At 43.5% G+C, this 27513-nt stretch overlaps 1 protein-coding gene and 1 non-coding gene across 13 annotated transcripts in view; one reads left to right on the top strand and one right to left on the bottom strand.

Annotated features, from left to right (window-relative positions):
- Dclk2 (doublecortin like kinase 2) overlaps positions 1-8792 on the bottom strand; it is a 140221-nt gene extending 131429 nt beyond the window's left edge. For all 12 annotated transcript variants that reach the window (XR_007977490.1, XR_007977492.1, XR_007977494.1 and 9 more), the window contains exon 1: positions 8372-8792. Coding sequence is in view for 6 of the 12 variants with exons in the window: in XM_052180228.1 (XP_052036188.1) it covers positions 8372-8792 (421 nt within the window). In the remaining 6 variants the exon portion in view is untranslated. The remainder of the gene's footprint in view (positions 1-8371) is intronic.
- A 10476-nt stretch (positions 8793-19268) lies between these two features.
- LOC127683900 (U1 spliceosomal RNA) lies at positions 19269-19427 on the top strand. Its single transcript, XR_007977682.1, has one exon. It is a non-coding gene; the product is annotated as a U1 spliceosomal RNA (small nuclear RNA).
- Positions 19428-27513: the final 8086 nt, after the last annotated feature.

Below are 27513 nucleotides of genomic sequence, written 5' to 3'. Positions count from 1 at the left end.
TACTCAGGCTTTGTGGTCTCAGGGGCCTATGAGGAATGAAGACTATTTTATACAGTAGTACAATGACTAGAGTTACAAACAATTAGGGAATGTTTCAAGGTAGACAGATAGCAGAGAGGATTTTGAAATCCTCTACCACAAACAAAAATAAATGTCTGAGGTGATAGATAAGCCAATTACTTTGACCTGAGCAATGCACACTGCACGCTCATTGAGATATCACACAGTACCCCCATAACTGTAACTACTATGTGTCCAATAAAACCAAATATAGTCAGGCATGATTGTGTATGTCTCAATCTTAGCACTTTGGAGGCAGAAGCAGGTGGATCTTAGTTCCAGGCCAGTCAGAGCTGTTAGTGAGTCCCCCCTGCAAAGTAAATATAAAAACTGTACAATTGGATGTTAGAAGAGTTTCCAACTGAAAGATGATGGAAATCAGCAAACTGGGCAGAATGGGTGTAGCATCCTTCCATTGGCTCATCTAAGTAGTGGTTCCCCCATTCCCCGGAGTCTTTTGTTTAACCTTTTTTTCCTTCATTTCTTAACCTTGCATGACCCCAGTGGCAAAGTCTAGCCCTCAGTTTAAGCAAGTGATAACAATTAGATTCAGCCCACGTGATAAAAGGTTCAAAAGACAGTGCTTGTCCAAAAATAAAGAAAAGACAGACAGACAGATCTCCCAAGAATGAGAAGGTTTGGGGGTAAACAGGGGAAAGCAGGAGCCCACCTCCAAACATCTTAAGGGCAGCCACAAGCAGGACAGTCCTGAGAGGTAGCTCTGAGTGTCAGAGAGCCTGGGTACCTGGAGGAGGAGGAGGAGGAGGAGGAAGAGGAGGAGGAGGAGGAGGAGGAGGAGGAGGAAGAGGAGGAGGAGGAGGAGGAAGAGGAGGAGGAGGAGGAGGAGGAGGAGAAGGAGGAGAAGGAGGAGGAGGAGGAGGAGGAGGAGGCAGAGGTGGTGGGGGAGGAGGGAGGAGGAGGAGGAGGAGGAGGAGGAGGAGGAGGAGGCGGCAGCGCCCCGGAGGAGAAGGCGGCATCGGCCAAAGTGTTATGAATCACCAAATGGCCTATTCAGAGTTAAAAGTTAGGCAGAACATGATGGTGCATGCCTTTAATCCCAGCACTTGGAGGTGGGTGTGGGTGTCAGACATAATCTTGATGTAAGATTCCAAAAACTACTACAAATCTCTAGGGGCCAGGCTGCTAAGTATTTAAACTTTCCTGCTATTGACTCTGACCACTAAACTAAGGAGACAGATATCCACTGGACCATTTTTCAAACTCTTCCTCCCATGCAGACTTGATGAACATGAACAAAACCAGTAATACATTTATTTCTATGACTTCTTTTTTCTCCTTATTCTTCATTTGAGGCAAAATACTATTAAGAGATAGGCCAGGAATCAAGGGAAGAGATTATTAATCACTGACTGTGAGGAAAAACTTTATCATTGTTTTTAAATTAATCTTAAACTCGTAAAGGATACTCTAAGAAGACATCAATGAACTAAATTGATATAAATGCATATTATAATATATATATTAGAACAGCAGACCAGAGAGACTAGTTCAGTTAGTAAAGTGGTCACTGCACAAGCAATAGGACCCAAGTCTGACTCTCAGAATATATGCAGAAAGCCTAAATATGGAGACCTACACCTGTACTCTAGAGAATAGGCAGATCCTCGGGGCTCCCAGCCAGCCAAGCATATATGGCCAGTTCTAATCCAAAGAAAAACTGCACACAAAAGTACATGGTGCTAAATTACCACCTGCAACCAAAATGTAACAAACATGATCAAAAGGTAATACAGTTGGCCACAACTAGGCTATTTCAGTGTGTTTACTTGAAATGTTAATAAATGTAAGCCTGTAAACCAAAGCATGTAAATTGATCTCTCTAAACCAGTATCTTCCCATTCCTTCTTTGTATAAAGGTAATAGCTTCTGACAAAATAAAATGTAATAAGCATCCTGCAGTAGGCTAGTGAGACATGGCTGACCAGATGGTTTGGGTAAGAAAATAAAAATTGTGTCTTATGGAATGGGAAGTATATTTAACTAAATTCTCATGCTAAAATATTTCTGATTTAAAGAATAAGTTGACAGGTATGTTGGCACATGCCTTTAATTCCAGCATTCAGGAGGCAGAGGCAGGCAGATCTTTGAGGCTAGCCTGGTCTACAGAACAAATTCTAGGACTGCTGAGGTTATATAGAGAAACCCTGCCTCTAAAACAAAACAACAAGTAGTTAACTGAAACTAAATTGGAATTTTGAAACTAAATATGGAAAAAAATCTCTAAAAAGAATCTTCAAAATAAGAGCAAATGTTAAAGATAGAAAAAAATTAAGCCTTAGTTATGACAGTCTTCAAGGCAGGTATAGAAAATACTAGGTATTGTTAAACTTATTCTCAAATTTAAACATATATATAGAGTGGTGCTTTAAGAATTTGGTCATCACAGGCATTAAAAGAGAAAATTCAAAGTCAAGGGTGTTAGACACCCATGAACTTCATAAACATAAATATACTGCATTTTTTGTTGTTGTTCTGGAAAAACATTTAAAACTACAAGAGGACAAGGATTACTTGTTTTTTACACCATCTTTATTCTAATAGTGTGGCCATGTATCCAGGAGGCTGTCTTAACCAGGAAAGGTCTTTCCAAAACAACACAACCACTAATTCCTACCAACTAAAATTATGCAGCACAAAACAGCAGGTCAACAAAGCGCCAGTATGTGCTATCCAGGATAAACCACACTGTGCCCCGCCCACCGGCTTTCATATTTTCAAGATGGTGATGCAAGGGGAAGCTCCTCCTATAAGATAAGAACCTGTAATAAGACAGAGACAGGAAGATCACAAGTTCCAGGCTAGCCTGGGCTTCAGTGTACCCCCATCTCAAAGCAAAACAACCCATACCATCTGAGAATGTCATCTGATCCCAACACCTGGTCTGGGGAAGGGGATATAAACTAGACTGACCTCAAACTTGCAATGATATCTATTCCTCTGCTTCCAGGGTACTGGGAATATAGATGTGTGCCACCATACTCTACCTGGTCAGCTTTTTTTGCTCTAAGGAATTCTAAGAGGGAGAAGGAGAAGAAAGGATTGGGAGGGGGGAAGGGGGAAGAGCAAGCTTGGGGGAATGGGGGCGGTGACCAGGGACCCTGGATCCCCTGGAGCTCCAGTTAGAGGCAGCTGGCTGTGAGCTGCCCAGCATGGGCGCTGGGAACCAAACTTGGTCATCCGGATCAGTTATTGCTCTTAACGACTGAGTCATCTCTCCAGCTCCAGCCTGACTCTGATTCTCAAAGGAGACAAGGAGTCAAGTAGTCCAGATTATTTCTCTCTCACCACAGATGCCTCCTAAGATTACTGAACTTTAAGATGAAATAGTCATGTTTAAATCAATTTTGCTGCCAAATCCAAACCCCAAGGGTATTGGCTACTTTCTTCGCTGCATGATAAAAGGAAGGGTTTATTTGGGCCAGGACTTTGGGTTACCGCCCATCACGGCTAGGGAGGCATCTGTGCTGGAATGTGAGGCAGCTGCATCCACAATAGGAAGCAGAAAGGCAAAGAACAAGGGAACTAAGCCCAGTTTCTCCCTTTTCACTGAGTGTAGGACCCCAGCCAATAGAATGGTGCCACCTAGATTTAGGGTGGGTCTTCCCAAAATCTAGAAACTCTCATGGGCATGCCTTGAGGTTTGTCTCCAAGTTGATTTTTAGATCCTGTGAAGATGATAATCAAAACTAACTACCAATCCCACTAGGTGACTAATAAAAACAGAAATATATTTCACATGGCTCTGGAGGCGGAGTGTCTTCTGAGGGATAGCCCCGACCACAAATGACAACTCCTTGTGTAGCAGCTTCCTACAGCAGAGGCAAACAAGCTCCCACAAGCCTCCTCTATGAAAACAGCAGTCCTACCTAAGAAGGGCTTTGCCCCCATCACATCAGCCACTTCAGAGTGGATGGTGGAGCAAAGCAGTTTCAGGGATGCAAGCTCAGAGCAACTGGCAGAGTGGAGCTCTGCTTGCCCTGTAGGGGGCGGGGTGGGGCGGAGTTAACAGGCTAGGTGTAATGCTCACCTCCGACCACTAGGAGAGCAATTCCTCTATCCTCTCTGAGCCTGGGCCTTCACATCTGTACAGTACAGAGGACAATGCAGCCACGTTTCTCACCAGATATTACAAGGGTTAAGAGGAAAGGAACCAAGCAATAATTACACTTAAAACCTTTAGTAAATGGTGGCAATAGTAAGCAAAGCAAACCTCGAACCCACAGGATGGTGGCTTATCTACCAGTAAAAGAGATAAAAATTAGTGGTAACAGGCAGGAGTGGAGATGAGGGGGGAAGACCTAGCCAGACACCTCTCTGCCTCCGAATACCAACGAGAGTAACTTAACAATCACTGCCAGAGAGACCCGATTCTCTTTATTCCACATAACAGGACCATAAAATACTCATTTCCATGGCTTAACGCCTCATGGACGATGTCCCTTATCTGGCAACTTCCAGGGTATGTCTGTGTTACTCCAGTTCCATGACTGCTCACCAAAATACTCATTCTCTCCCCCTAATATCTTATTCAAACTTTCAAATTCAGAATTCTCCTTCTGCAGAGAGCTTCTCATGCAACCATGTATGGCACAGATGCTTTTCATATTTAAGGAGGAAGATAGAGATGAGATTCACAGAAACTATTACTCAAGAGTCATTCCTTCTACACTGGCATGTTTGCAAAGGTTTTGTTTCCCCCTACTATGAAATACTTCACCAGCACACATACATAGGTAAAAATAAATACGTACTGAAAAATTAATAAATTTCTCAAGGCCACCAAGAGAGAGACTCTGCGGCCAAACCTGATGAGCTACATTTGATCACAGAACCCATGGTGGACAAAGAGAAGAGACTTCTATAAGTTGCTCTCAGACTTCCACATACTTGAAGTGACATTCACCCCCACACAAACATAATAAAGCAAATTTTAAATTAAAAAAATACATCAATATATGATATAATTCTATGATATAATTTCAGTAAATGTTATACCATTTTATATCCCTATAACCAGGGTGTGCACAACTTTTTCTGTTTGAAGACAGGTTATGGACACATGGAAAAGCTGTAAGAGCCTGGACTTGGACATTCAGAATGGACCCTTAGGGATACTCCAAGCTTGGCAGGCTCAAACTTTCAGACAGCTCAACCTGATTTTCCCACACTTACTGTTGGACGTTGCAGGACTAATCAGGACTATAGGAACTCACGCCATCCATTCAGCAAAATTAATCCGGAAAGTTGGGTAAATCAGGTAGCTGAAGGCACCTGCGGGTTTAGGAAGAGTGCTAACAGCATACTGGCCTACACCAGATCAGTTTGACTCTTCAGAGGCTTTCAATGTCAGAGGCAGAAGAAAAGAAATCTGGGCCATGCAAATTTCTTTTGTCATCTGAGTTCAGTGGGAGAGCAGCTGAGGAGGAGTGGCTGAGCCTGGCTGTCTTGACTCAAGCTCTTTCTCTGCTTCATTAAACATAATTTTGGTTTTGGTTTTTTAAAATCACCTCCTAAAGTATGTTTCTGGTGCTGAAGAGTCAAAAGAAGTGAAACACTGTTTAATAACCGACTAAAATGAAGTAGAGTGATTTGGCAATATGGGCATGTACCCAGTCTATCTCTGCCAAGGGGATGGGTGTAGACCATCCTCTGTGGACCACCTTCCGTAGACCTACTCTCACTGAGGTAAGTTCCTTCAGAAAGCTGCCCACTTCAGCGGCATAAATCTGAACATTTGAGCACATGATTTTAACTGAAACTTGAAACTCCATGTATGTATGTGAATGTTTGCTACGTGGACACACATGTGGTGGATTGAGGCTGACACTGGAAATCATTCCCCATCATTCTTTCTCCTTGGTCATTAAGGTGGGGTGTCTCTCAGTCATCAGGACCTTACTGATACAGCCACACTCAGTAGACAGCTGCTCTAGGGGATCTCCCAACTCTGCCTTGCAAAGCCGGAAGGACAGGCAAACCTCCGAAGCCACTCAGCATGCAGTGGGGTCTGGGGATCCGAACTCTGCTCCTCACAGATGCACAGCAAACACTCTTTAAAAACTAAATAATAAAAAGGAGACGGCTCAATGTGAAAGACCAATTTTCACTATGCATCCCTGACTGGCTTGAAACTTACTCTGTAGACCAAGCTGGCCGTGAGTTTTTGATGATCCTCCAGCAGCCTCTACCTCTAGAGTTCTGGGATCACGGGCAATGTGCTGCCACAATCAACTGAGAAATCACCACACGAAGACCCACTATTAGACAGGTCTCTACCAAGATCAAAGAAGTTAAACTTTCTCTTCTCTAAAGGTATTTGGATGATGTATTGTTAAGTAAAATTAAACTGCTTCCCAGATGCCTATCATCAGAGAGGTGAGAGCATTTTTCTGGATTAATGATAGCACATGTTATGTATCAAGTCTCTGCCTCGGGGATGGGTGGCCTTCTGAGTCACTTCAACTACAAACAGGTGGTTGGGAAGTTTCCTTGAGGTTTCTCCCTGGATGATATTTTGGGGAGACACTAACTGCACATGCAGCCCATTATACTACACTGTAAATAATGGTACAACAAATGTGTGTGTGGCTTTGCTTCAAGGTGCTATCATTAGCCATCTGACGGTAAAGGAGGAACTTCACCTGAGGACCTGTGAGCGGCAAGTGCTTATGGAACAGACAGAGCTGATCTGTCACTGTGCAGCTACTCTGACTTGGGGTCACAGAAAACTGGAGGCAGGAGGATCTCTCTGAGTTAGAGGCCAGCCTAGTCTATAGAGTGAGTTCCAGGAGAGCCGGAGCTACACAGTGAGACCTATCTCAAGAAACAAACAAAAGTAAAGTGGCCCTCTGTTGTCTTCATTTTACTGACACACCTACGATCTTGTGTCCTCTTCTTACAGTCTTTAAGACCAAAACTCACTACCAAGGCAAAGCGTGAGAAAGCCCCTGTACGAACTTATACACAAGAACTTAATTTTAATTGGGCTGTCACGTAGGCAGAGCAAGGGTACCATCTGATAAAAGTGACAGAGAAACTCGGCCACCTTTGAGACTTGTCAGAATGCCTACCCCCCCCCCCTTTTTTGTAAGTGAACCATGGAAGAAAAAGCATAAACTGAGGCCTATTAGAAATTAGCAACCCTGCCGCTTAAGTTTCCTCATCTGTGAAAGGGAGAGAAATGCCCTTAGAACATAGGCTCATACTGAAATAAGAAAATCAAGTAGTTCAGGGATCACTTTCCAACTCTGACAAGCTCATGTTGCCATGGCTACATGGAATGTACACTTTGCATTAAGAAAGATGCCTAAGAGCTAATTATATGTAAACAGCACACACAGAGGGATCTGCCTGATCTTTTTTGGAACTGAAAATCAGGTTCTTAACTACCAGCCATCCTTCCCTTCCTAAAAGCAAAAACGAAAAACAACTGCAAGAACTCTAGAATGACCCAACATATTGCCACACAGTTCCTCCGACTGATGCATGGTTGGTGTGCCAGGCCTCTGTTGCTGGTTCCCTAGACCTTACCATTCTAGTAGTTGCTCTCTTCAGGGAGAAGGCAGGAGAGACTCACCTTGATTCACCTCATTGCCAACCAAATGTGGAAAATCCTGGTGGAAAACATGGTGGTTTTCCATTTTGGCTACACTGAAATCATCTGAGGAACTTTCAAAACTCTAAATGCCCAAGCCATACCCTAAACCAAGCACATTAGAATATGTAAGGGGTGAGGCCAGGTCCAATATTTTAAAGAGTCCCCAGCACGATCCAAGATGAAGTCACTTGAATGAGTGAGACTTTTCTGTGCAGCCTCTCTTGATCTCCAGTGCCTTCTGCCACACATGAAACCAGAAAAGATAACCTAGAGCATTTCAGACCCACAGCTCTACACAGAAGCTACAGTGGGATCCCAAACACAGGAAGAGCACAGGTACTGCACTGGCCTCTACCAAAGGTTACCCAGTGCCTCGCTGGAGAAACACACTTTCAAGCAGTTTGCCTTTTCAGCAAAAATAAGTTGGCTAATTTTCCAGGCATCATTGTCTGTATTTGTCTCTGATCATTAGAATGTTCTTCCTTTTTAAAAGGGAAATGTCTTGGGAAGCAGATAATGTGTGCTCCCAACCCAATACAAATGGTAGAGGAGCAGACAATTCCCTGCGGCTGCCTTTGAGAGCAGGACAGGCTGCCCCAGCGCAGGGCGGGGAAGCGCGCCGGCCGCAGCCACTGCACCTGCCGCTATGCCCTGGGCCGCACCTGCCGCGCCTTGCCCGTCCCTCCTACCTACCTTCCAGCAGCTCGTCCAGGCTGGTGACCTTCCGGCTGCCGTCTATGGTGTAGATTGTGCGGACGCCCTGGGGCAGGTTCACATTGTCAGACAGTGAGCGGGTGAGCTCTATGAGGAGCGCATCGAAGGAACGGAAGCGGTCGCTGGAAATGGCAAAGACCAGGCCTTTGAAGTAGCGGTCCCCATTCCGGTAGAACCGCGCCTTCTTGGCCTTCTTCTCCGAGCTGAGGGCCTGCAAGGTCCGCGTGCGGTAGAAGCTGCAGTGAGCACTGTGCGCCGGGCTGGGGATGAGCCCGTTGCCCTTGGGGCCAGAGATGCTGCTGCCCCCGGAGGAGCTGGGAGCCCCTCTCCGCGACCCTGGCCGCGGCCTTTTGTCCCGTTCTTCAAAATGTTCCAGCTCAATGCTTCTGGTGCTGGCCATCCCTGCTGCTCGGAGAGCTCTCCACAAATTAATTAATTAATAAAAGAACGCCCCCCCTCCGCCGCCCGGCTGCAGCGCGCCGCGATCTAGGCGCTGGGTCCGGTCCTAAAGCAGCGGGACACCTGGCTCGGGCATTCGGGCCATGCTCGCAGGTGGAGCCGCTCAGCCAGCTAAAGGCGGCCGCGGCGCGCAGCTGCCCAGCTCATTGTCCCGCGCGTCCTCGGTCGCTGCTGCCAGCTGGGGAGCCCCACGCCCCCCAAGCGCCTCCTTCCCCGGGCCACGCCTCACAAGTAGCGCGCGGGCAGTGGGCCGGGAGCCGCCAAGTTGAACGACCCTAGGCTGGCCCGAGTTCGCATCCGGCCTGCGCTCTCCGGCGCGCTGAGCGGAGGAAGGAAGAGGGAGGGGGAGGGGCGCGAGCGTGGGCGAGGCGCCTCGGGGCTGCCTCGCACGGCCTGGGGTCCTGGGTTCCCGCCGCCACCGCCGCCGCCTCGCGCGTGCCCAGGCCCAGTCCACGGCCAGTGCGTGTCCCTGCTCGCCGGGATCCGCTGGAGGCGCTGGGGCCCTGCAGGCAGAGCGAAGCCGCCTCCCACGCGCGCACGCCCACGAGCATCCGCACTCTCGGCCGCCTGTCAGGGCCTGGACCCCGGAGGACACCCTCTGCCTCCTCAGGGATACCACAAACCACTCCGACAGGGAGGTGGTGAGGAGGAGGGCGGCGCCGAGCGAGGAGCGGCTCTACGGTCCGAGGAGGCCCCGCCCGCCGGGCTACCGGAGCTGCGCGCTCCCGGGCGTGACCGCGCTGCGCGCTCCACTACCGTGGGGGCTAGCGTGACCGCGCTAGCCCAAAAAAAAAAAAAAAAAAAAAGCCTACAAAGGAAGGAGACTCAAGGGCAGCATGCACATCCTTATCCTGCCTCCTGGGAAAAAACCGAGGCCAGCCTAGGGCACAAATAGAAAACCTAGCACTATGTTTGGATGTAATCTTTATTTCTTTATAAACGGCTGATGCATTGTTTAAATAAAAGATCCTTTAGGCGGAAAAAAATCCTTCATACTTTCTACTGCAGATTCGCTAAGCCATTAGTTCCAGTAACTTTGAGTGAATACATGACTACAAGTTATTGCTTTCATTGAATCTTGTATTGTGGAAGCTTGCCATATGCCAGGCATTAATCCCATCGTTGCGGGTGCTCAAGCACAGAACAGAACTCCCGTGCACTTCCCCACGCTCACACGTGTTCATTCTGAGCTGCTCACAGAAGTGGACTGACAAACGCCCATCATACAAGAAAATCTCTTCTTGCGAGGTTATCTGGCCCACAATAAAAACATGTTTCAAAAAAAAATTGAAACGTCCGTTATTTTACTTTGGCGAGGAAGCTCAAAGGCATTTGGCCCTAATCTGACACATGAAATTAATGATTCAGCTCCCGGCTCTTCAGCGGCCCTAAACAGCTCCAAACTGTCCTTGAAGGTAGGGCGACAAAACGCTTTGCTTGTGATGGACCAGAACAGCATAAAGTTGGAATGGGTGGAAACGACCTTGAGCACCGTTGAAGCAAATCACTTTTCATAAGGGTTTTAATGAATGTGACACAGGTCAAGACCTAGTTGGCCAAAACCAGAGAACTAGAGAAAAAAAAAAAATGTTCCATAGGCATCCAAGATGACTCAGTAGGTAAGAGCACTTGCTGCCGGGCGGACCACCCGAACCACGCCAGAACCGCATTTATCCTCTGACCCCTGCGTGTATGCCATGGCATACAACACAATAAATAAATCTAAAAACTTTTGAGAGAAAAAAAATTGTTCCTGCATTCCAATTCTAACGCAAACAAATCGGGGAGAGGCAGACTTCAAGCAGGCAACCACGAATTAATCTGGGTTGCTTTATGGTTTAAAAATTATAGAACCATAACACATTTTCCTCTTTTGTGCTAGTGCAGAATTTCTACAGTAAGATGTTTAAAACTGGCATTTCTTTCCCTCGCTGGGATACTCCTCTGCATCTCAGAACCACCTTCTGGTCGCCTTCCTGGGGAAGGGCTGGGTCTCTCCTGCACTGAGATCCAGCCTTAGGGTGGCTTTGTGAAGGCAGGCTGGCCACAGGCAAGTAAGTCACCTTCTGGAAGCCAACCATGACTCTCTCCACCCCCCCTCTCTCTCTGTTGTGAATTACTGTTTTATAACTCCCCTTAACCCTAACATGTACTTGAATAAAAATGGGGGGGGGTAGGAAATACTTCAAATATACTTCCATTTCTCAGCTACAGGCAATTCAAGAAGGAATTAAATCTCCAAATATTCCCTCTCTCACACATTAAAATGACCCCTCTTTGTTCTTATTACATGTTTTTTAATAATCATAGACTATCCAGTGGATAAAAAGACTTCACTGACAATCTGCACTGAGGATCTTCTAGAAACTTCTTGTAGAAAAGCTCAACCTGGCAGGGAAGAAAGGACAGGTGTTTATATCCCACACTCTCTTGGACCACCCAGGCTAGCAAGGGTTTTTAGAAAGGACTTTGGCACCCTGCTTAGTACTTCTCCCCCAGGCCACACTGCCTAGGAAATAGAATGCCAATGTTCATGTGGTATAATCTGTTTAAATAAAACTTGATTAAATTCTCCACTAAGTGGCTTTATATTAAAAAAAAAAAAAACTTGACTATTTCCCAGTTTCACTTCGTGTCGCTCTACTTCTCAAAGGCCTTGACATGTCTTCATTTTCTTGGCCCCGGGCTTCAATCTTCAAGGCAGTTTTCCAGCCATCCCATTACTTATTACATAAAAGATGCCTCCGGACTTTCAGGCTTCGAGCACTTGGGCGATCTGCTGTCTCACGTCTTCGTTTCTGCTTGCTGTGTGCCAAGTGCTTCTCCCAGAAGTAAAAATGATGAGGTAACGGTTTCTAGTGGAGGGCCCTGGGAGCTGTAGACTTGAGGTTTTTGAAACGAAGCACAATTTTTAATTTCATAACCTTTAATGATTATAAATCCCAGTGTTCCCCATGAAGTTTTCGTGGGAAAGGACATAGAGTTCAGAAACACACTCTGGATCCATCCCGACCACATAGCCAGCATCCCGAATGGAACAGGGCTAGGAAAGGTGTTTTTCTAACTTGTTACTTCCTCAAGGAGGACTTGCTGTCCTTTTCATACCCGGTGCTTGCAGCACGGAACATATATATTTATATAAATATTGCTGTGATTTTCGCAGTTGTTAGTAATGTCAAAAGTGAAAGTTCATAGAAAAGTACTAGAGTACTTAGGGTGTTTTTTTCTGTAGGCCCACATTTCCCAAAGGCAATATGCAGTTTGCTCTTCGTGATGAGAATAAGAGGGGGAGACTGGATAGTCAGTGTAGGGGCAGGAACTCCAAAAGCGGCACTCCGGGAGTGTGGCTGGAGGGGAGCACCTGGAGGGGAGCACCCAGAGTTTGCTGCCCTTGAAGTTGCTCTTTCCTGTAGACAACAGATAAATGCGAGACTGAAGCCATAGTTCCCAGACAATCTCTCTGGTGAGCAGCTTTAGAATGGGACCCTAGATCTGAGGGTTAAATGGGTGATAGCTACTCCCCAATGTCAGCCCATCTCCTAAGTGAAGAGTGGGGTCATCACTGTAGCCTTGATCACGGCTCCATGGTTATCCACCAATGGAATACCGGTTCTCTGGCCTGGCCGGGAATCTAACATCCCAAACTCCTCCAAACACAGGGGTTAATGCAGTTGGTTCTGGCTATGACAGCCATCCCAGGGAGAAAGAGAGAGTAACTACTCATTTAAGGAAACCCTTTACATTTCCTTCCCAGAATCCCTGCCCCTTGGCAGGCACTTACAGGGCCAAGCTGTGTTCTTAGGTTAAGCCTGCCTGCTTTACTGAATTCTACAGAAAAGCTAACTTTTCCTTTTTCTTCTTTTTATCTCCTTTTTTCCTTTTTTCAGAAACTTGTCAGAGCCTGGACGTGCCTTCATGAACACTCTGGACTTTGCTTTTCTTGGAAGCTGTTCTCCCAACCCTTTCCACATCTGTTATAGACAAATACTATGGTTCGCTGTCTTTCCCTCCTCCTCCAGGCAGCTGCCAAGATTTGCAGTTTGACTGTCCTGGGGTTTGATTTTTTTTATGTTAATAAAATTGTCCTATAACCTCCTTCTGAGTCCATTCCTAAATTATTTTATAACAAAACTCAAATCCTTGGACAGAGATGGGAAAAACATGGTGTAGTCCCCAATAACATGGGATACCCCAAATGAACATCCCCAAACTCCCAGTAATATTTATGTTTTGGGTTTTATGTAAAAATCCAAAATTGAGTTTCTTATTTGAAAACAAGGCATGGTTTTAGTGTTTTCAGTTTTTTCAGTAGCACGTTCAATGTATATGCAAATGCTTCAGGTAACAGACCGTTCCTATCTGTAACACGGTACGTGTTACATTGAGATGGTGTCGGGAATACTTAAAGAATAATGAATTTATGATGATTAATTAGTAGTTATGATCTGGTTAAAGAAACAGATTATAGACAAGGAAATATATTATGCGGCAGAGTTTGAATTGTCTCGCCAAGCTACCTCTAAAAAATGTTCATTTTAAGCTCTCATAGGCTATTAATCACAAGGTGGTCTGTCTTCATTAACTGAGAGTTTAAAATGAATGCTCTTTACATTTATAGTGGGCTTACAATGCAAATGAGATGATTATTTCAGCTCAAATAGTCTATGCTCCCTGCCCATAATTGAAATATCCAAATGTTAAAATAATACATTTATCTTACTTATGGTAACAATACCATTCCCATTCATTCAGTACTCTTTAGTGAATCTACATTAATTTTACTAAGGGATATTGAGATTTAAAAAATAGTCTCTCTGTGCTTTTCCCATAATTCTATTGGCCTATCTGAAGTATCAGATGATGATGATTTGCAGCATATATGAAAGATTTTCCACATACACAAATGTGTGGATATACACATATACATTTATAGTAACAGCTGACATTTATATATACAGATTGTTGCAGTTTAGATCTTAAGTGTCCCCTGATGTCTTAAAGGACTCATTCCCATCTGTAGCATGATGTTGTAGCATCATCTGACCTTCAGGAGGTGGGGCCTAGAGTAAGGAAGCTAGGTCATTGGGTGTGTGCCCTTGAAAAGGGTTCTCTGCCTTTCCCCTTTGCTCTTTGCTTTATGGTCAGTGTGAGGTAGCCAGCTCCGCCCCCATACCTCCTCCAGACCGCTGTCCTGCCTCAGCACAGGCAAGGACAATGGTGCCAGGTGACTACAGACCAAAGCCTCTTCAATCAAAAGCCCAAATGATCTTTTCCTCCTTTTCCATTGTTTACTCTGGGATCTTGTCCCAGCAATGGAAAACTCATGCTCGATTGTATTTATTTTAATGTAGCTGATATGTTCATCTCTACAGTTTGGTAGCAGCATAAAATTATGCTTTTCTGTAATATCATTTCATTTAATAATATTATTCTCACTAAAATTGTTCTCCTTGGTGCTAAGTCCGTGAACTCCTGGTGTCCTCCATGGTTTAAAAGCTCAGTCCAAATCAGGCCAAAGGGTGTAGCCTGCAATCCTAGTTAATCATGAAGCTGAGGCAGGAGAGTCACAGATTCAAGGTCTTACTAGGCTATAGAGTTCAAAGCTAGACTGAGCAATTTAGAAAGACTTTGTCTCAAACTAACAAGTAAAAGGAGGTCTGAGTATACCTCAGTGGGAGAAACCGTGCAGGGCATGCACAAAGCCATAAGTTCAATTCCCACGAGTACAAAACATTACAAATAAAAACATAGAAACCACATAAGAATATATATTTTAAAAAGCACAGGCTAGCACCCTCTTAAGAAGAAAACTGAGTCAACCCTTCCTTCAGGTTCCTTGGTCCCAACTGCCATTGCTCTCAGTACCCCACACTGTCCCATCACCCCTGATGCCTAAAATGTGGCCTCTGAGCGTGGCAACAGTTATGGAGAGGAAAGGTTTCCCCTGACCTTGCTATAGCGTATGACGTCATGGTGATAATTTCAATGGACTGTGAGCGAAGGTTTGTTCCAAGGTCACTTATCATCTTAAACACTTAGACATAGAATGATTGGCTTTAAAATGTTCAAGTTCTGGCTTTTAAAATATTACACCGTGGTCCTACGTTGGAAAATGGAGTCTGTTGAAGTCATTACAAGTAACTTTCCTTCCTATTCTTGCTTGTTAAAGGCTTGCTTAATCTCTTTAGCCTCCTTAAATTCCTTTAACGGGATTCTGAGCCAGGTTATGTAAATGATAGGTTCTACCACACACAGCTATGAGAGAATAGCTCCATTGTTTTTGCATGAATGGCACTGAAATCACCTTCTTCCCTCTCTGGGTAGTTTCCCAGCTTTACAGTGAAATTCAGTAAGAAAGCATTATTATTTTTTTGCTAGTCTTTTTTTTATTAGACTTATTCATTTTATTTTATGGTTGCTTTGCACATATATATATATATATATATATATATATATACATATGTATATGTGTATACACACACACACACACACACACACACATGCACTACCTGCATGCGTGGTGCCCCAGAAGGTAAAAGGAGGTCATTGGATCTGGTGGAACTGGAATAACAAGCAGCTATGAACCACCTTGTGGGTGCTGAGACTCAAACCCAGGTCCTCAGCAAGAGCAGCCAGTGCCCTAAACTGCTGAACCATCTCTCCAGCCCAGTGAGAAATTCTTAAAATAACTTAGAATGATAGAGGAAAACCTACAGAGAAATGCCTTGATACATTTCTGTATGCACCTTATGTTTTAGTCTTCATTCAAGCAGTGTCTAAGTTCTGACATCAGACCTATTGTTTGAATAGACAAAGTTGGACATCTTTTCTGTTTTTCTAATGTGGCCACAGAATCCCTGAACTTGGGTTTTCCCCTAACTCGGGTTTTGTTAGGGGACGTCTTTCAGAGAGGATACTGTGATGTCATGCGATTGCAGAGCTCATGCTCTGTGACCCACTGTCAGGAGTTTCAGATGAACGATGCATCGAGCTTGGGGCTGAGGATGTAGCTCATAGTAGAGGGGGTGCCTGGGATAGACATGGCTCTGGGACAGGTTCCCAGCAACACAGATAAAAAGAAAAGAAGGAAGGAAGTAAAGAAGGAAGGAAGGAGGGAGGAAAAAAGGGAGGGAGGAAGGAGGGAGGAAGGAGGAAGGAAGGAGGACGGACAGAGGAAGGGAAGGACAGGATGGGGGCAGGGAAAAGGGAAGGAGGGAGAAATTCACCCATATCTAATATCAGGGGGGAAAAGGACCCTTGTGAAGCTGGAAGGAGTTATGAACAAGGTTGCTGGTGATTTGTTTTTAAGCACAGCTTTATTCAGTGTGAATGGTTACATAAAGCAAGGCCCTTTGTATTTATTACTTCTCTGTTGCTGTGACAAAACACCATGACCAAGACAATTTATACAAGAAAGGGCTTATTTGGGATTTTGGTTTCAGAGGGTCACAGAAGCAATAAGCGGCAGGTATGGTGGCCGGCATGGCAGCTGGAGAAGGAAGCTGAGGGCTAACATCTTGAACTGCAAGCTGCAAGCAGATGTGAACTGAGAGAAGGCCAAGCTTCCTACTCTTAGCCCCAGTCCAACAACATGCTTCCTCCAGCAAAGCCACACCTCCTAGTCCCTCCCTGATAGTAAGCCACACCTCCTAATCCCTCCCCGATAGTAAACCACACCTCCTAGTCCCTCTCTGATAGTAAACCACACCTCCTAATCCCTCCCTGAGAGTAAGCCACACCTCCTAATCCCTCCCTGATAGTAAACCACACCTCCTAATCCCTCCCTGAGAGTAAGCAACACCTCCTAGTCCCTCCCTGAGAGTAAGCAACACCTCCTAATCCCTCCCTGATAGTAAGCCACACCTCCTAATCCCTCCCTGATAGTACCACCAACTGCAGACCAATGGGAGACATTTCTCATTCAAACCATCACCCTCATGAAATTAAAATTAAATCACAAATGTTATCAGTCAGGTGTGAATATTTTTCTTATGTTTTAGTTTGGTTTTGATCCTAACCAGCATACGCAATTCTAAATCTCATCCTAAATCTTGTTCCTTTAAAACCATTTTTTCTTTCTGGGCTTGTAGCTAAGTTGCTAAGTGATTTGCCTGCTATGCAAATCCCTGGGTTTAACCCCCAACACCAGGGGTCAATTGTACTGGCTAGTTTCGTGTGTCAACTTGACACAGGCTGGAGTTATCACAGAGAAAGGAGTTTCAGTTGGGGAAGTGCCTCCATGAGATCCAGCTGTGGGGCATTTTCTCAATTAGTGATCAAGTGGTGAGGGCCCCTTGTGGGTGGTTCCACCTTTGGGCTGGTGCTCTTGGGTTCTATAAGAGAGCAGGCTGAGCAAGCCAGGGGAAGCAAGCCAGTAAGAAACATCCCTCCATGGCCTCTGCATCAGCTCCTGCTTCCTGACCTGCTTGAGTTCCAGTCCTGACTTCCTTTTGTGATGAACTGCAATGTGGAAGTGTAAGCTCAATAAACCCTTTCCTCCCCAACTTACTTCTTGGTCATGATGTTTGTGCAGGAATAGAAACCCTAACTAAGATACCTGGTAGTAGTTTGTGTGCCTCTAAATTGTAGAGGTAGGGAATCAAAGCTCAAGGTTGCCCTTGGAAAAACAACAACAACAACAACAACAACAACTGAAACTCTTTTCTAACAAGCTCAAACTGATAGACAAGGAACAAAATTAAAATATTTTTTTCCTGAATCAATGAAGAATAAGTAGCCAACATGATATCTCATCATCCCTAAATAATTAACTATGTTTTCTATAAATAAAAATATTCCCCTACACAGCACAATGTAACTATAACTAGCAAAGCTAAAAAGCAACATTAACAAGCTATTACTATCTGTTCTTGGGGAATCAATGGAACTTTATCAGATGCCCTGCTGATGTCTTCTAAACAAAAGAACCCACTCCTGCAGTTCCTGTGCTTAGTGGCCATGTCCTTTTGTAACCTTTAGGATAGAACATGACCTTGATCTTTCTTAGCCTATCACCACCCTGGCACTTTTGAAAGATTACTGAATAATTATTTTTGTAGAATGCCTCAGCTTGGGATCTGTGTGACATTTTTGCAGAATTAGGCTTAAGATGTTGAGATATTGTATTTGACAGGATTCTGCAGAGACGATGCTGCACTCTTATGTTTCTGAGGTTCAATTTCAGTTTGTCTCATCACTAGATTTAAAATTACCCATCATGCAACTTTCTCTGTAGTCAATATTTGCTGTGATGAAACACCATGACCAAAAGCAAGATGGGGAGGAAAAAGGTTTATTTCCCACACAGTTCCATATAACACTCCATCTTTGAAAGCAGTGAGGGCAGGAACTCAAGCAGGGCAGGAACCTGGAGGCAGGAGCTGATGCAGAGGCCATGGAGGGGTACTGCTCATGGGCTTGCTCCCCAGGTCTTGTTCAGCATGCTTCCTTATAGAACCCAGGGCCACCAGCCCAGGGATGGCACCACCCACAATGGCCTGCCGCCCCCCCCCCACTTCAATCACTGATTCAGAGAATGTCTTACAGATAAAGCTTAAGGAGAGATTTTCTCAACTGAGGTTCCCTCTTTTCAAACAACTCTAGCTTGTGTCAAGTTGGTAGAAAACTAACCAGCACACTTGCTTTGTAGGAAGGCAAGCTATAACACTGTAACTTACACAAACATCTTATTCATGCTCCAACTTTCAGTTTACTCATTACCTTATCACTTCAGACTTAGGACATTATGATTTAAATATAAAATGTGCACTACAGGATTATACTCTGAATGCTTGATCCCCAACCTGTGGCCTGATTTGGAGAAGCTATGGAAACTTTAGAAGGTGGGGCCTAAATTGAGGAAGCCCACCACTGGAGCATGCCTTTGAAGGTTATACCTGACCATACCATTGTGTTATATCCAACCACATGAGGCCAAGAGATCATGGGTTAAACATCTGAAAATTGTGAGCAAAAGAAATCTTGGCTCCCTTAAATCATTTCTACCTGGTATTTTGTCATAGTAATGAGAAAAGTAGTCTATACATATCCTATCTTATTTATTATTACCATCATTTATTCTAGTGTTCACATTATCTTCAATTTAACTAGTACATGCATGGTGATCCTGTGTGGTTTTGCTCTTCTCTGCACCTTCTCTACCCCTGTAATCTGCCATTTCTTTTCCTTGAAGTGAAGAATGGTATCTGGAGACCCGTATTTGGGCACTTGGTGTTTCCCCTGCTCCTCTGCTATTTGCAGTGGACAGAGTCAGGCACTATCTGCCTCCACCAGGCAGAAGGCTACCTTGCTTGTCACATATAAGGGTTTTAGCACTTAATTATCTGGGAAGAGAAAAATAAAGAGGAAAAACCAAGGCCTATTTTTAAGCTTTGTTTTACTCAATATGATTTTTAAAATATAGACCTGCCTGGGAAGATACCATGATCAAGAAAGTGGTTTTCCTAGGGCAGGATTTGTCCATTATACTAGGGATGTGCTAACCCCTGCAATTTCCCCAGATTCAGAAAATTCAACTGCCTAATTTGTGGTAGTGGGGAACTTCATGCTCTCCCCTCCCCTGAAAAAATATAACGAACAGAACTCCAGTGAGTGACATATTCCTCTTGGCTATCTCACGTTTTTCTCCCACTTTGGTAGCATGCCTCAGTTTTTACTGCAGGTCTTAGCACACACATATTAGGCTACTCTGACTTGAACCAGTGCTCCAGGTTAAGCCTGTGACATGAGCTGGACAGGTGACGACTGTCTCCTTCCAGCAGTAACGAGTTGTGCCTTTTTCCTATAAGTATCTAGAAACTTTCTCTCTCTGATGTCCTGCATCCATATCACTAACAAGCTGTCATCCTACAAAATGTGCCCCCAGAGAACAGATTTGAGCTCCTACTAAAAGAGATCTCTGAGATCTGATTAGCAATCACACCAAAGTGTCAAGATATAAAAGCAACCTGCAAAAATCGGGAAGTTTTCTCCATGCCAGAAACAAACATGCTAAGAGAAAATGGGGAAAGTTCCATCTGTAATGGCAGCCTCTGTGGGAGCCAGTGAAAAAAGAAGACAGAGAAAGGGAAAACAAACATTAGTCAAAGAAACAGGGAAAAATTGAAATCCACAAAAGAAGTAAAAGACATGGGACAGAGGCTCAATATCTAGAAAAAAAAAAAAAACTCAAAAAAGGAGAAACAGAAAAAACAATTTTAAAATTCATTTGGAAGCACAGAACACATCAGATAGCCAAAGCCTTCCTGAGCTAAAAGAATAATTCTTAAGGTATCACCATTATGTGATTTCAAGACATATGAAGAGTCATAGTAACAAACACACCATGACAAAGGCACAAAACAACACACCGATCAACTGGGACACACTCAAAGACCCAGACATAAATCCATGAAGCAACAACCACCTGATTGTCAAAAGAATGACAAAAATAAGCCTGGAACTGGTAGTGCATGCCTTTAATTTGAGGAAAGTACTAATTAAAAGTACTTTGTGATTCCATCCTATCTCTGTTCAGCAGAGACAGAGGCAGAGGCAGAGGCAGGCAGGTCTCTGAGTTTGAGACAAGCCTTGTCTACAAATAGAGATCAAGGCCAGCCAGGGCTACACAGAGAAACCCTGTCTTTTAAAAAAAAAAAAAAAAAAAAAAAAAAAAAAAAAAACTATTCATTGGGGAAAAAATGGCATCTTCAAGAACAAACAGATCTTTCTCTCACACCCTACACAACAGTCAGCTTCAATGGATCAAGCAGACCAAAGACCTGAAACTCTAAAAATGCCCAGGAAATAAGGCTAATCATTAAAAAAATAGGATCTCCTAATTTTAAAATGCTTCTATACAGCAAAAGAAGTAGTTGACTGAGCTAAGAGACAGACTATAGGAGAAATATTTTTCTAGTTATATACCTGACAGAGCTTAAATATCTAGACTATGCAGAGAACTTAAAAAATAAAATAGTAAGGAAACAAACAACTCAATTCCAGAAAAAAGAACTGAACGGAGTTCTCAGAAGAAACACAAATGTTCATTAAATACTTTACAGAACACTCAACATCCTTAGCTATGAGGAAAGTACCAATTAAAAGTACTTTGTGATTCCATCCTATCTCAGTTAGAATAGCTGAGAATAGAACAGTCAGGAGAACAAGTAACAACAAATGCTCCTGAGCATGCGGGGAAAGAGAAACCCTGTGAACTCCTGAAGCCATTATGGAAATTCTCAAAAAATTAAAACTAGTATGTGGAGGGTTAGGTAAGAATGGCCTCCATAGGTTCATATTCTTAAATACTTAGTTTCCAGTTGGCAGCACTGTTTAGGAAGGATCAGGAGGTGTGTCACTAGGTTTCAGGTTTCAAAAGCCTACATTATTTCCAGTGTCTCTCTCTGCCGTGTACTTGTGTCTCAAGTCATGATTGTGTGTCACAGCCACTTCTCCCATGCTATGCCTGCCTGCCTGCTGTCATGCTTCTTGCCATGATGGCCATAGACACATGCTCTGAAAGTATAAGCTCCAATAAACTCTTTCTTCTGTAAGTTGCCTTGGTCACAGTGCGGTGTCACAACTATAGGAAAATAACTAAGACACAGAATTAACATGTGACCAAGCTGTACTACTTGTGAGCATATCCCTAAGGAACTCTATATCCTATTACAGAAATAGATACTAGCTTTTCTATGTTATTGCCACTGGATTCACTACAGCAAGATAATAGAATCACCCTAGGTGTCTATAAACAGATGAATAGATAAAAAAAAATGTATTACCTATACACAATGGAAACTTATGTAGTCATAATGATGAATGAAATTATGAAATTTGCAGTAAAATGGAAGAAACTTGAAAATATTATATTAAGTAAGGTAATACAAGCTCAGAAAGACAAATACCATGTTCTTACTCATGAGCAGATCTTGGTTTCAAGAATGTATGGTTTGGCACCAGGGAGCCAGGCAACTCCACAGCCTTCTGTGCAAGACCCACCAGAAGAGAGTGATTTCTCAGCAGTGCTTTCAGTTCAGAAGGTGGTGAGATTTCCACCTTCTTTCTGGAGGGGAACAGCTAGGAACACACAGGGTATAAGATCAGTGGAGCAGCTGGAACAGGAGTCTTCCGGCTGCCATTTGCACCAGGGAGCCAGGCAACTCCACAGCCTTCTATGCACAGACCCTGCCAGAAGAGAGTTGGTCTCCCAGGAGTATGGAGACAAGCTTACAGGTTCATAGGAGGGACAAGCTCCAGTCAGAGACAGCAAGACCAACTTACACCAGAGATAACCAGATGGTAAAAGGCAAGTACAAGAACCTTACCAACAGAAACTGTCTTAGTCAGGGTTTCTATTCCTGCACAAACATCATGACCAAGAAACAAGTTGGGGAGGAAAGGGATTATTGAGCTTACACTCAAGCAGGTCAGGAAGCAGGATCTGATGCAGAGGCCATGGAGGGATGTTTCTTATTGGCTTGCTTGAGTTTCAGTCCTGACTTCCTTTAGTGATGAACTGCAACGTGGAAGTGTAAGCTGGAGCCTAGAAGACAAGCTGTGTGCTACAAAGGGCAGAGCTGGAAAAGTGACCTAAGCCCTTGGAGGAACCCGGAAGATCATGAATTGGACTATAGACTATAAGTCATTGGCAAATTCCCTAACTATATAGAGACTGCCCATACATTCTATGACTCTAGAGAACCCAAACTAATACAGAAGTCAAGGCTACTTAGAAACATCAGAACCCAGTTCTCCCACCACAGAAAGTCTTAGATACCCCAACACACCAGAAAAGCAAGAGTTAGATTTAAAATTGAATCTCATGATGCAGTTAGAGGACTTCAAGAAGGGCATAAATAACTCCCTTAAAGAAATGCAGGGGGAACATGGGTCAACAGGTAAAAGCCCTTAAGAGGAAACACAAAAATCCCTTAAAGAATTACAGAAAAACACAAACAAACAAGTGAAGAAATGGAACAAAACCATCCAGGATCTAAAAATGGAAGTAGAAACAATGAAGAAATCACAAAGGGAGACAACTCTGGACATAGAAAACCTTGGAAAGAAATCAGGAGTCATAGATGCAAGCATCAACAACAGAATACAAGAGATGGAAAAAATAATCTCAGGTGCTGAAGATACCATAGAAAACATTGACTCAACAGTCAAAGAAAATGCAAAATGCAAAAAGCTTGTAATCCAAAACATCCAGGAAATCCAGGCCACAATGAGAAGACCAAACCTAAGGATTATAGATAAAGAAGAGAACTGTAGATATAGAAGATTCCCAACTTAAAAGATCAGTAAATATCTTTAGCAAAATTATAGAAGAAAACTTACCTAACCTAAAGAAAGAGTTGCCCATGAACTTACAAGAAGCCTACAGAACTCCAAATAGACTGGACCAGACCAGAAAGTCCTCCCGGCATATAATAATCAAAATACCAAATGCACTAAACAAAGAAAGACTATTAAAAGCAGTAAGGGGAAAAGGGCAAGTAACCTATAAAGGCAGACCTATCAGAATTACACCAGACTTCTCACCAGAGACAATGAAATCTAGAAGATCCTGGGCAGACCTCATACAGACCCTAAGAGAATACAAATGCCAGCCCAGACTACTATATCCAGCAAAACTCTCAATCACCATAGATGGAGAAACCAAGATATTCCATGATAAAACCAAATTTACACAATATCTTCCCACAAATCTAGCCCTACAAAGGATAATAGATGGAAAACACCAACACAAGGAGGGACACTACACCTTAGAAAAAGCAAGAAAGTAATCTTCTTCCAACAAATCCAAAAGAAGGTAACCACACAAACATAAAAATGACATAAAAAATAACAGGTAGCAGCAATCACTATTCCTTAATATCTTTTAACATCAATGGACTAAATTTTCCAATAAAAGGACATAGACCAACAGAAATATTTTTCATGATTTAAATCTTCAATTTTGTCAGAAAATGTTTATATCTTCAATTAATTTAGTAATGTTTTTTATGTCTACCATTTTATCTGTATTATTTTCCATGATAATCTTTAATTTTAACATGTTTTTCTATATATTTCTTCAATTTTATCAGAAATATTTTCCACATAAATATTCAATTCTATCATAAAATGTTTCTACTTCCTTCTTCAATTAATTTAGCAATGTATTTTATGTCTACCATTTTACTCTTTAATTTTCCATGCAAATTTTCAATTTTAACATGATTTTATATATTTCTTCAATTTTATCAGAAATATTTTCCATCTAAATCTTCAATTTTATCATAAAATGTTTTTACTTTCTTTTTCAATAAAAAAAGATGAAATTTCAAAAGAAAAAAAAAAGAATGTATGGTTTGCAGACAGAGCCCCTCCATCCTTACAAAATGTTTCTGGTGTAACTCCTAGGCATAGTTACTTTTTGGTCTTGATTCAAAACCATTAGTATCATTTGGTGTCAAACCAGTCAATCATCTCTGGTTCTTCCTCCCTCTTCTGCAGGAGCTGAGCCCCACATTTTCAGAAGGGGACCCAGTGCTCTTTTGCAGATAGGATGTCCAGATCTAGGGGCATCACTGGCATGTGTCATGGCTCCTGGTATTGGATATGGACAGTGGAGTCATCCTGCTTGACCAACAGCCCAGGATAGAGGTGAGCACAATCCTGGCGGCACAGTGAAACCCTGCTGCTGTCAGCTGTCCAGGGGGGGTGTGCGTATGTGTCAGCATTCAGGAGAGGCTGCCCACACAGCACAATGCCTCAGCAGGCCAAGCGGGCTGCCCAGAAACACTGTTCTTCCTATGAACTGTGTTGGCATGAGGAAACTTTAGTGTTGGAACAGCTTTACTCAATGAGTGGCCAGATTACACAGGGCCACACAGATAACCCCTCCCTGTAGAGAATGGTCTTCCACCATGATGCACATCTCCCTCTTAGCTTCCACTTTTGATATATGTGTTTTATACAGGAGTGTATATGAGTAGAGATGTTAGAAAACTAGAAAGGGGCCCACAAGAAAAGTAGTCTTTCTGGGAAAGGGGTAGGGAGATAATGGGACACATATGATATGAAGGTAAAGAGGGGAGGGAGTCCTGGGGATAAAAGGGTTAAAGCAGAGGTGGTAGCAGTGAGATGAGGACAGAAGAGTCCACTAGAGACAAGTCTGTAAGAAAATGTCCTAAGAGGCCTGCTACTTTGCATTCAAGCAAGCAAGCAGCAGCAGCAGCAATCGAACAAGCCACATGGTCAACATAAAATTAACACAACTTTGCTTTTTTTTTTTTTTTAAATCAGTCTATCTGTCTTCCACATCCATTGCTGTGAAGAGACACCACTACTAAGGCAATTTTTATAAGGACAACATTTAGTTGGGAGCTGGCTTTCAGGTTCAGTCCATTATTCTCAAGTCAGGAACATGGCAGCATCCATGGTGCAGGAGGAACTGAGAGTTCTACATCTTCATCTGAAGGCTGCTAACAGAGTAGTGACTTCCAGGCAGCTAGGATGAGGGTTTTAAAGGCCACACCTACAGTGACACACTTATTTCAACAAGGCCACACCTCCTAATAGTGCCACTCCCTGGGCCCAGCATATGCAAACCATTGTACTATCATTTGATTTTCTTTGTTTCTGTCACTTGAACATTCCCTTTCTAGAAAGATCAGCTAAAATGTTTATTTTTTTTCTAGTGTCCTTAAGGAATGGAATCAGGAGAAAAGTAGTCATGTCTCCATTTAAACAATTCATAGTCCAGAAGACAGTTGGCTACATACTAGAAAGACTGGGTGGCCAAAACAGCATGGACATAAGGAAAAGCAAGTGAACAAGCGTGGCCATGGGGTAGGAGAGAGCCTCAGTGGAGAACTGGCAGTTGATTTGGGCTTAGGGAAATGGACAGGATTCTGACAGGAAGAGGTGGGTAAAAGAGAGACAGAGACAGATAGAGACAGAGACAGACAGAGAGGAGGGAGGGAGAGAGAGAGAGAGAGAGGGAGAGGGAGAGGGAGAGGGAGAGGGAGAGGGAGAGGGAGAGAGGAAGGCACACCACTTTGTGGAGTGCCTGCATTGTTGGAGGTAGTCTTGGGGCAGGTGGTTGAAAACACTGCACATCCACACAGGTTATTCATAGTGCTCCCTGTGCTGTACATGTGAGGCTTTTTTCCTGGCTGAACATGTAAGAGAGAGAATGTCACCTAAGCAAGGAGAAGGCCTGAGTGCACAGAACTCTATGCCATCTCAGTCTCTCTGTACCCTCTCCTTATGAACAAGGTTGTATAGCCTGGCAGTGGTGGCTCACAACTTTAATCCCAGCACTTGGGAGTCAGAGGCAGGTGGATCTCTGTGCGTTTGAGGCCAACCGGGTCTACAGAGAGAGTTTTAGGACAGCTAGAACTACACAGAGAAACCCTGTCTCTAAAAGTCAAACAGGCAACAACAAAACACCAAGGTGGTACAATGAAAAGACTCTTCAAAGTTCTATGGTTCCAGTATTCTACTTTTAAAATGCACTGCCCATCCTAATGAATTCTAGTTTAGGCAAAGAAAGTGTGGCTTTTGTTGGGGTTTGGGGAATGTCAGTGAGTTTGGTTGACTATTTCTCAGGGAGAGTGCTAAACATAGTCTTGAACATGCTGTTTGATGTAGTAGAATTACAAAGGGAATGAGAGGCCAACCCAGTCCAGGGTGCCACTTTTGTAACTTGTTCCACTGTAGCTGCTATCCTGGGCTGAAGAGACATTCCCTTTGAAATTCCAGGTTTTCAAGCTTTCTCTATAGCTTTCAGTTTCTAAAAACAGACAAAATAGGAAAACTTCTCCTTGGAAGAAACATTTGGAAAATAACAACAACAACAATAACAACAACAACAAAATAGGAGTTTGAAAGGGAAATTCCTTGTCCAAAAAGAAAAATAAAAAAATCTGAGCTTTCTTCTGTTATTAAGTTTTCTTTTTTAAACATATTTTGTATGTTGAATTTTCTGTGCATTTTTATTAGAAACAAAAATGAACCAGGAGAGCCAAGAATATAGAAATTAGATTCCCTGGGAAAACGCCAGCCATGCTGGCCAGGGAAGCAGGGAGGCTGACTGTAGATTTTCACCTCTTCTTTCCTCCAGATCCATCTTCTGACCAGCAGTGCTGTAGCAGAACACCTGCTGCAGGTCCTTCCCTTTTTAGTTCCTATCTCCAACTGATTATGCTGATTTTCTCCTGTCATTTCCTACCCAGCCTTCCTGTTATCCCAGCCCCCAACTCCAGCAGGATTCCCCCAGGAACTTGCCAGCCAAGCCTTCCAGAAAAGAAAAAAAAAAAACAAAAAACAAGGCAGTAGGCAAGCTTCAGATCTTCACTCTCCACTCTCCCTTCTTCCCCTATATCCAACGACCCCCTCTGGACCCCCCAGTCTATCCCCAGCCCTGTAGATCACCTGTTGAGGCCTCTCTCACACTCTGCCCCCATTCCCAGGAGACTAACCAGATCCTGGTATCTGAACTCCCCTGAGAGCCTCCTCCTAGCCCATCCTCATTGCCCAGTGTCAGCTCTCCATATCTAGAAACACATTTTACCCAGAACCCCCAGTGGCCAAACCTACCACTATCCCAGAAGAATTCCTTACCAGGAAACAAAGAGCCACCATAACCTCTTATGAATCAGAGAGGG

This window comes from Apodemus sylvaticus, chromosome 4, assembly GCF_947179515.1.
Source record: "Apodemus sylvaticus chromosome 4, mApoSyl1.1, whole genome shotgun sequence".
NCBI classification, from domain to species: Eukaryota; Metazoa; Chordata; class Mammalia; order Rodentia; family Muridae; genus Apodemus; species Apodemus sylvaticus.
This window is presented reverse-complemented; position numbering and strand designations above follow the sequence as displayed.